At 38.8% G+C, this 10389-nt stretch overlaps 1 protein-coding gene across 1 annotated transcript; it reads left to right on the top strand.

Moving 5' to 3' along the window:
* The first annotated feature begins 275 nt into the window (after window positions 1-275).
* Window positions 276-9641, top strand: ARMC3 (armadillo repeat containing 3). Its single transcript, XM_069219455.1, has one exon. The coding sequence runs from the start codon at window positions 359-361 to the stop codon at window positions 2948-2950; it is 2592 nt and encodes an 863-aa protein (XP_069075556.1). The 5' UTR covers window positions 276-358; the 3' UTR covers window positions 2951-9641.
* The last annotated feature ends 748 nt before the right edge of the window (window positions 9642-10389 follow it).

Raw genomic sequence — 10389 nt, 5'->3', positions numbered from 1 at the left:
TTATTTAAAACAAGGTGTCGTGATATTAAATATTACAAGTATTTACCAACCCAAAATGTAAATATTAATTCTAATTAAATCTATCGTGATCGAGCCATTAGTGATTAGTGTACTAATTTACTCTTCAGCCCTTAAAGAACATTGTAACTAGGGCGGAGGAGTTTAGTAGCTACGCGCATGAGTCTTATTTCATTGGTTGCAAAGCAAGGTGTCAACGCAAATACTTGAAATGTGTGCGACCCGGAAGTAAATGTGCAGGCCGTCTCCTAGCAACTCCCTAAACAGCAACTTGCATCTGTAGCTGTCTGAGCTGCGCGAAGCAAGAGAGGAGCGAACGGCGAGGGACCTCAACGGTGACATGGGGAAAAAGGTGAAGAAGGAACCCGAAGCCCCACCCAAAGATGTCTTCGATCCATTGGCGATCGAAAGTAAAAAAGTGCCCACGGTGGTGTTGATGCTTCAGTCTCCCGAGGAAGAAGTTCTAGGCAAAGCAAGCGAATCACTGTATAAGTTCGCTAAAAAGAGCGACGAGAATAAACTGCTGCTGTTGGACCTTGGGGCTCTGTCGCCTCTGCTTAACCTCATCTCTCACGAAGACAAGATCGTGCGGCGCAACGCAACCACTGTCCTGGGGACCCTGGCAGGGCATCCTGACGCCAGGCAGCGCCTGCGCACAATGGATGTCTTTCCAGCACTCATCGCCCGCCTGGCACCAGAAGAGGAGACCGTCATCCACGAGTTTGCAAGCCTGTGCCTCGCTTACTTGTCCGTTGATTTCACCAGCAAAGCCAAAATCCTGGAGCACAATGGTCTTGAACCTCTTGTCCGCCTGCTGGGCAGCCCCGATCCCGATGTTAAGAAAAACTCAGTTGAATGCATCTACCAGCTAGTGCAGGATTTTCAGAGTCGTGCTGCACTGTGCCAACTGCAGGGAATTCCTCCTATACTCGAACTTCTGAAGTCGGAATACCCCGTAATCCAGGTACTGGCACTAAAAACACTGGCCACTTTAAGCAATGACGCAGAAGCAAGGACAATTCTGAAACAAAGTCAAGCGCTGCAGCAAATCCTGCAGATCTTGGAACTGAAGGACTTAAATGATCTGCACGTGGAAGCTCTTTCGGTGATGACACATTGTCTAGACGACATTGAAACCATGCAGTTGCTACAGCAAACAGGAGGAATGAAGAGGCTGCTTACCTTCATGGAAACCTCAACCATCCCAGAAGTGCAGGCCAACGCGGCCAAGGCACTTGGCAAAGCAGCTCAGGATAATGAAAGCAGAAAAATGCTCAGTGACCAAGAAGCAGAAAAAACCCTTGTTACTCTTTTGATAAGTGACAACGACGACGTGAGAGCTGCTGCTTGCCAGGCCATTTCTGCCATGTGTGCCAATGTGGCCAGTAAGGATTTGTTCCGAAACGACGGGATACCCCTTATAGTTCACTTGTTGAGCAGTGAGAATGGAGCTGTTAGGGAATCAGCAGTCCAAGCGTTGGCTAATTTGACCACCAACAACCCCAGCAACGCAACTGCTGTTATGGAAGCTGGCGGTGTAGAATCCTTGGTTAAACTGTTATCGGATGACAGAGACGTCGCTGTTGCCCACTGTGGAACTGTCATCATTAACATGGCCTCCCAAGATATTTTACGTGTCAGTATCCAAGGTCACGGGGTCATGCAGGCCATTGTCAAACCTCTTCAGTCCACAAACAGTATAGTGATGAGCAAGGCAGCACTCACTGTTGCTGCAATTGCATGTGATGCGGATGCAAGAGCTGAGTTAAGAAATGCAGGTGGGCTGGGCCCACTAGTGCACTTACTTAAATCTAAATATGATGAAGTCAGGCGAAATGCATGCTGGGCAGTCATGGTCTGTGCAGGTGATGAACTAACGGCAGTAGAGTTGTGCAACCTAGGGGCCTTAGACATTCTACAAGAAATCAACCTGTCAGTGAGCCGCAGAAACAATTTCAGTGAAGGAGCTCAGAACAAACTGTTTGATAACTTTCTACCCTTAAAATACAGCCACAAGGGTTACTTATCCTCCAGCAACATTATTAATGATGGGTTTTATGATTGTGGTCGTATAAAGCCTGAAGCAAAGCTCCTGTCTTTGGAAGAACTGAGTAAGCAAGAAGTCAACGATCACCGGGCAGTACTCCTAGTGAATGCCAGCGCTATTGAACATGGGCCACCCCATTCTCCAGCTTCAGACGAAAAAGCAGATCGCAATGCCGTACGGTCGCCAACTTCAGTCAGCAGAATGGCAAAGGAAAAACCAAGTACTAGGGGGGCATCTCCAGTGGAGGACAAGCAAGATCCTTCATCTGGACGTTCTCCATCTTCCCTTAGTAGAAGCGGCATTAAAGAAAAAGCAAGCAAAGGGAAGGGGAAACCAAAAAAAGAAGAGGACAAAGTAAAAGAAGAAGAGGGGCATACTTTGCAGGAAATCATTATCGAAAAGAAACAATGGCTTCCCCCTTTTGACTTAATTTTATTTAGTTATATTGGTGATGTTACTAAAACTGTTCTTGAACATCCTAATACCAGGGATCAGGTGGTGCTGCTGGCACAGTTTGTTGCAGATAAGATGGGTGGTCCAATTGAAAAGGACAAATTACACGAATTCCCCTGGGAACTTCACATCAGTGAGTTGAAATTCAAATTTAAATCCAATATAATTCCGATTGGGGCCATCACTAAGGGCATATTCTGCCACAGAGCTTTACTTTTCAAGGTTTTAGCAGATAGAATTGGCATTGCTACCTACCTCATCCGTGGAGACTACAACAGAGCCTGGAATGAAGTTAAATTGCAAGAGGATTCTGCCCCTGGAATTACTGTAGTCCTTCGACCTCCTGAAGCATACATTGTGGATCTAATGTATCAGCCAGGCCGTTTGATGAAAGTAGGAAGCGCTGATGCAGACCATTATCAACATATTTAGCATTTTTATGCTACATTTAAACTGAAAGGCAGAATTGGTATTTAACAAACACTTAATTTTTGGTTATATTCTCATATTTATACGTTATTGTGTATTCAACATGTAAAAATTAAGATTTTACAATTTATGAAATCTATATCATTTCTTAACTATCTTACAATTTTGTTCTTTTTGTTTATCAATTTGTGCTACAATATGACATCAGTGGCATCAAAACTTGTATCGCTGAGGTGCTGCCATAGCGATGCAAAATCAGTTTCTGTTAGTAAAATATAACAGTAGTGAAACTACACTTTTTCTCTGCCACCCCGTGTGCGGGTACAAATGATTCCCTCAAAGGACTTAAACATTGCAGCATACTTGAAAAATAAGGAGGTATGGTGTACATGCAAGGAAAGCTGTATAAACTAAAGGTTTCTACTATGGGAAGGCAGATAGCGGAGGGTGATTGTGGCCATCTAGATTTAATAATGATTTGACATTGAGATTTATATCATATAGCTGTAACAAAATCACCACAAGTCTAAAAGTTTGACTCTCTACACTGTCTTTCACACCAGGGTCCTATACACCATATACAATTGTTTTCTACCTGGTCCTGCTGCACACTGCATTCAGTTCTCATTGTCCATGTAAAAAATCCTGCTATTATTAATTTCAATTGTTATCCGTTAATATCGTAAACTATGTATTAGCTCATCCATCAATGTGGTGAAAGAGGTGTATAATGTATTGTAGCTCCATACTATGGTATCAGCATATTTCCAGAGGACATCAAAGTTTATTAATACGTCAGTCTAAGAAAGGGCAAACTTTCACTCTAACCATTGCTTCCAATTGCCATTTATACCACGCCATCCGTAAGTTTCATACTCACCACATGTCCTTATCACTCATAGGGAACTTAATCAGACCCAGGCCTCTAAGTTGGACGGACAAATGACAGGCATGGGCAGTTGGCAGTACAAGGAAGGGAATAGGAATGGCTTATGTTATTGCTGCATATGAGCAATTTTGGATATCTTTTGGTACTTCGGTATTTTGTTCTGTTATTACTACTCAGTTTTATTATGCAGGTGATCCATGCAGGACCTTTTATACTTCTGAGCTCTTTAACTCAGAAGGATAAAAGGTCCTGCATGGATTCAAACTTATGACTCATGAGTTTCAGCATAGGTGCTAAACCCACTAAGCACTGATGTTTTAAGACACTGTTGCAAGTTTAAAGAACCACTTTCCTGAAGTTCTAAATATATAAGTACCTTATTGTATTTCCTAGTAACTAGAAAGAAAATAAGAGAATATTACTGGTTCTGCGAAGTTCATTGAGTAGCTGAGCAGCAGGAGTTTATAAACTGAGGTATGGTATTCACTAAAATATACATCATTTTGACCTGTACAGTATGTTGTAGATGAAAACCAACCATATGAAGACCATCAGTGGCTGGGTACTGAGATTACATTTTAACATATGCATTGTGGCAGCTAAAGTACCTCCCCATTTTTGTGCACATTTTCTGCACATATTTTATTCCTGCATATTAGTCTTTTAATGTAGTAGCTTTTCAATTTTTTTTTAGGAAGACCCCTGTGCACTTATATTTGTGTTTGTTTCCTTATTGGCTGGATGACTGAAGGAGTTACTTTCTGAAATGTGCTACAACCCAATTATTACACATTTTCCCCATTTGTGCCCTTTTACATACCTACTCTGAACAGTTGTATGTAATCCCTCAATAAATGAAACATAATCAATGCAAAATCTGAATATTCATTTTGCATAACCCTGTCTTGAAAATGGCCAAGCTAAATGGCACTCTCCAAGTTTTCGATTCAAACTTAGTGAAAACCTTATCAACCACTTCTGTCTCCCTCTCTACTATTCTGTCTTTTTTGGTTTTCTTCACTTCTCCAGGGCTTGAACCCTTCTGTCCTTGGTGTTTGTATGATGTTACTCCTTATCGCCCCACCTTCGCTTTCCTCTTCTTCCCTACTACCTTCTTTCTTTTTCTTTTTTTTGCATCTGTTGTTGGGAGCCCTAAACAACCTCTCCTCTCCCTCACTATTTTTACATGTTTTTCCACCTCCTCATCCCTCCCACTCCTTTTTGGGTTCAAAATATTTCATTATTATTTTATGATGTGACAAACAGACCAGACAAAAAAGATCACCGAAAAAGGTACATTGAGTACTATCATTATCACAATAATATAATAATTGTACCTAAATAATAACACTTGCTGAATATAATAATAACCAAACTTGAAAATAAACAGGGGGGTTGATAAAAGCTATCTTACAAATATATCATACTAAAGCTACTACAATAATCACATAATTTTACGATTATATAACATATATTTATAATAATACATATTTATAAAAACATTGCTATATAATAATCAGTCAGTTTCTAGAATGACTGAAAAACATTTGTGTTATGAACAACATCCATCATAGTCAAATCAGACCCTTTTCTGGAAAAAAATATTCATGACTATCATGTATGAATTGATAATGATGATGCATTTTCCCAATTCGCCAATATTGATTTTAAGGCAGCAGAAATTAGAAAGTCAAAAAGTTTGTTATTCTTATCTGACAGTTTTGCTGACAATAAACTTGATTTGCCAATCAGTAAGCTATATGAGAGTTTTTTCTGAGAAATTATAATCTTTTGGAATAACACCCCATACCGCCTTTCAAAATTTAGAAACAATCAAACAATCAAAGAGCATATGCTTTAAGGAGCGTGAAGTAGAATTACAATGCTAACAGTTGTGAGAATTTAGTAAATGTGCTCTAAATAATTTTAACGAGGTCCATAATCAATTAAATAATAATATGAATGAATTAGTTTGAAATAAAGATACATGTAATCATCTAGAAATATTATTCAGCCATATTTTTAGCCATGAGTCTTGTGAAAGAGATATGCCTTCCTCATTATACCAAAAAGAGGATAGAAAATTCAAATTAGTCAATGTTTTATAATACATTGACACTGCATGAGTAGAGGAAGCGATTGTATGTATACAAATTTCTAAATCAGAAATAATATTTTCTGGAAAATTAGTTAACAAATCAAGGATGGAATTACATAAAAGTTCATACTTAATCACATCTACACTGGAAAGGGAATATTTTTGTTGAAGTAAAAAAGGTATTATTATGATCTATATCTTTTAAGTAAAAAATACCAGAGTTTATCCAAGACTTCCAGAATTTTATATTACAACTAAGTTTCAAGAAAGGGTTGTGCCATAAAGATATATTTAAGGTGTTAGAAATAGGTACTTGGAAAATAGAATCCAAATCTTGTAGTATTCATTTTGTAGATTTTAGTATTGAGGATCTTTTTAATATAGAGTTAGAAGATGACATTGTCAGAAATGTCAATAATGGAAATGGTGACACCAAACTTCTTTCAAAGCGAAACCACGTGGGTACATTATTAAAATCTGTATTAGTAAACCAAAAATGCGTTGTGTTAATATAAATGCTTTATGATTATTAAAGAAATCTGGAAAACCCAAACCACCACTCCATTTTCGGGATTTTAGTTTTTTATAGGTTATACGTGGCAATTATACGTGGCAACTTATTATTTCAGATAAATTTAGATATATATTTATCTAAATGTTTGTAAAACTTGAGAAGGAGTTGAGTTGGGATCATGGAGAGGAAATAAAGTAGTTTTGGAGCAGTAATAATCATTGTAATAGCTTCAACTTTGCCCCACTAGGATAAGTGTAAAGTAGACCATTTCTGAAATTTGTTTTTGATATGATTAAGAATATAATCGCAGTTCAATGTAATTGATTGTTGAATAGTACTAGAAAAGAAAATACCCAGATACTTAAGATTTTTCCTTTGCCATATGATTTCATTTTTAGGTAACATATCATGGGTACAGTATACATTTAAAGGAAAAAATTCAGTCTTATTCGTGTTTAAAGAATAACCTGAAATGTGGGAATATGGATGAATTAAATTTAATAAATAGGGAATGGATGATTCAGGGTTAGCAATATATAATAAAACAGCATCAGCATATGCTGAAGTTTTAATAGTAATATCATTAAATGTGATACCTTCTATTTCTTTACAATTTCTAATAGCAATAAGTAACGGTTGAATAGAAAGGATGAAAAGTAGAGGTGATAAGGGGCAACTTTGGTGAGTACTTCTAAATAGCAAACATTTATTAGATAGATATTATTGACAGAAAGTCTTGCAGACGGCCCACAATATAGCGCTGAAATCATGCAAATAAAGGAATTACTAAAATTAAGTATAGATAAGGTATGAAATAGATAATGCCAACACACTTTGCCAAACACTTTTTCAGCATCTAATGCAAGAACTCCAGATGGAAAAGATAAACATGAAGCATTTTCAATTACATGGAATAACAGTCTAGTATTATTTGTAGAATGTCTATGTTTTATAAAACCGGTTTCAACAATATGTACAATAGCATCTAGTACAGAAGCTAGTCTGGTTGCAAGGATTTTTGCATGAAGTTTACACTCTTGGTTTATTAATGATGATCAACAAATTCTTTATGTATTTTAACAGTTTCCTTAGCAAGATCTTGATGTATAAAGATTTTATTTCCGTTAACCATTAACATTGGAAACTATCTTGCTGCTTTTCGGAGCATCACAAGGTGATCGTACCATAAAACTTTAAAGATCACTTGACGTGGTTTCATATTACTTGGATTACAATGAGAAGGAATTCTATGTGCTTTGTCAACATTTTCTGGGAATTTTACGTTTAGGGGACCAGGTAACAAGGCTTGCAAGTATTTCCTACAGTCTTTATCTTCAACATCTCCTGGCACATTAAAAATACGCAGGTTATATTGTCTATTTCGATTTTCTAAATCAAGAAACAGTCTATTCATAGGTTAAATTTTCGCAGTAAGAGGCGCTATACAGTCTGTTTTTGTCTTATCTTGAATTTTAATTGAGTTGTCAGAAACTTTCATTGAGAGACTAGCCATATCATTGCATATATTTTTAATTTCTGAATCAATTTTATCTGTATTTGCGTGCACTGCCTGTAGTTCTAATATAATAGTGAGGGAAGGTTCAGCGGAATCTACTATTTTTTACTTTTCTGGTGGTGGAGAAGTTGTTTGTTTACGTTCGATATTCATCATAGGCACATTTTTTTCCTTCCATTTTAATTTAGTATTAGTAAATAATATGAAAGATATCAGCTTCACTCCATTAAATTAGAGAGAATAAAATTAATTAAAATATCACTAATAAAGCAAGCTGTGTAGCAGCTAGAACCAGCTGTGGGAGTGGTTAGGCCTCAGCCTCGCCCTTTCTTCCAGTCATCTCTGCCTTCCTGACAGGCGCTTCCAACTTCACTTCACTGGAGAGCTCGAATGAAAGACTCCTTTGAAGAAATCCCCTCACTCTTCTAAAAAGACCAAAAATTCACCTCACCACGAAGTGCTGAACCTCTTACAGCACTTATGCCTCAAAACAAGGTAAATAAATGCCTTTAATATGTAAAATGATTGACGATAACGAGGGCAGTCTCTCGAGGTTATTGGGAGGCGGCCATCTTGTTTGTGCGATCGCGCAACTCTCCCTGCCACTCGTTCTTAACTAAAGATCATCCTTTTCACAGCACCTTCAGTGTTTCTTTTCATTCTTTACTCCTTCACTTTCTATTTCTCCTTTTCCACATTCACCACCCATGTTTCCTCTGCTTTTTGTGTCACAATACAAATAGAAGCCTACTGTGCTGATTCTTTTTTCATTACTTCCCATAATCAAAAAACTAAAAACAATATTGCTCAAAATGAACCCTATAACAGCTACAGGGTATTATCTCCTGTTTTTTGCATGAAATTGTAAATAAGCCCAATTGTGTTAATAACTGAGGTTACCTTTGTGGGTTTGAATGAATGGAATTGAAAAGTGGTCAGCATGGACAATATAAGAGAGCACGAAAACCCCAATTATTTCAGTTTTGGATGTCATGTCCATTTTTGGGACCTCGGCTGTTAGTCATACTCCCTAATGGAGTTTCATTCACTGTAAGATTTGTGATAAAATATGTTTGTGCTGTAATGCCAAGTGCTCACATTTTAAATGGTGGACCACTGCTGCGCAGCTGGGTTATGATGCGCTGGGCACATTACATGTGAACACCATAATGGCTACCTCCCCGCTGGGCCTATTATGACTTCCCGCTGGACTGACTCCCAGTGGTGAAGTGGCGATAGCATTGTTGCCAGCTCGTAATCAACAGTAATGGACAATTTTGCTGGGGTACAGATGTGTGAAAGTAAAGGCTGTACGATGCAATTTTTTATAATAAACAACAAAATGTAAATATGTGTAAATGAACTGTACACATTCAATGATTAGGAAAGCAAGAATTAAGCACTTTTTTGTATTTATGAAGTGTGATGGAAGCACACTTCAAAACACCTCACAACACTTTACTTGGTGGTGCACAAACGGTAATATTCACTGAAACCCAATTCCAATAGATTATCTCTTGTGACCTATATAGTTTTACCAGTAAAATGTTATGTATGTGCACATTTGCTGGTCATTTAACTGTGTTGTTTGATAATAACAGTGCGCTACCACATGATGCTTTAGCTAAACACAAAAATGTCCGCCGCCTGTCCATTAACCCGTTCTGTGTGTCGGCCGGCCGGGAGCCTTCTGACTCTACAGTGCTCATGTGCGTTGGATGGCTTCCGACCATTCATCTACATGGCACTTGAAATCCCTCTGGTGCAGGCACCAGATGGGTTTCTTTTAGAAAGAAACAGCCTTGTGAGATGGAGGAAAGCTTCCCCATTTCTTGAGGCTGTTTCTTTTGTTTCATTGAAATGAGGAATAGCGCATGGGACGCGCCAACGTCATTTCATTGAAACCAAAAGTGAAATGAGCAGATCGGCTCATTTCACTTTCACTGCCTCGATGTTCAGCCCTCTGAGCACCGAGGCAGATGGGAGATACATCATTGGAAAGGGGGGAATCTCTCCTTTCCATTCCAATGGTAGCCCTCCCTAGTAGATCCCTGTTTGGGGCTTGCTGCAAGAGGGCGATCCCAAGCAGGAATCCACCCAGTAGGCACCAGGGAGGGGGAAGCAGCCCCTTGGGCTAAAATTCAGCACAATCTTTCTGCCCCCCCAGGGGAGCAGATGGGGCAATAGTCCCCAATCAGCTCCCTGGGGTGCAGAAAGCCCACAAGGCACCAAGGATAATTTTTTTTATTCATCTAGGCGTGGGGCAGCCTAGAACAAGCATTGCAGTACCCCCTCCCAAAAACAACAATCAGCAGTCTTTTGTTTGCTGTTAGTATAGGTGTAGGGGGCTACCCATAATGGACATGGCAATGCCCCTACTCCCTCCACCCCCAAAATAAATTGGCACAGTCTTTCTGCCCCCCTA

Source organism: Pleurodeles waltl, chromosome 1_1 (assembly GCF_031143425.1).
Source record: "Pleurodeles waltl isolate 20211129_DDA chromosome 1_1, aPleWal1.hap1.20221129, whole genome shotgun sequence".
NCBI lineage: Eukaryota > Metazoa > Chordata > Amphibia > Caudata > Salamandridae > Pleurodeles > Pleurodeles waltl.
Note: the sequence above shows the minus strand (reverse complement) of the source record. Positions and strands in the feature narration are given on the sequence as shown.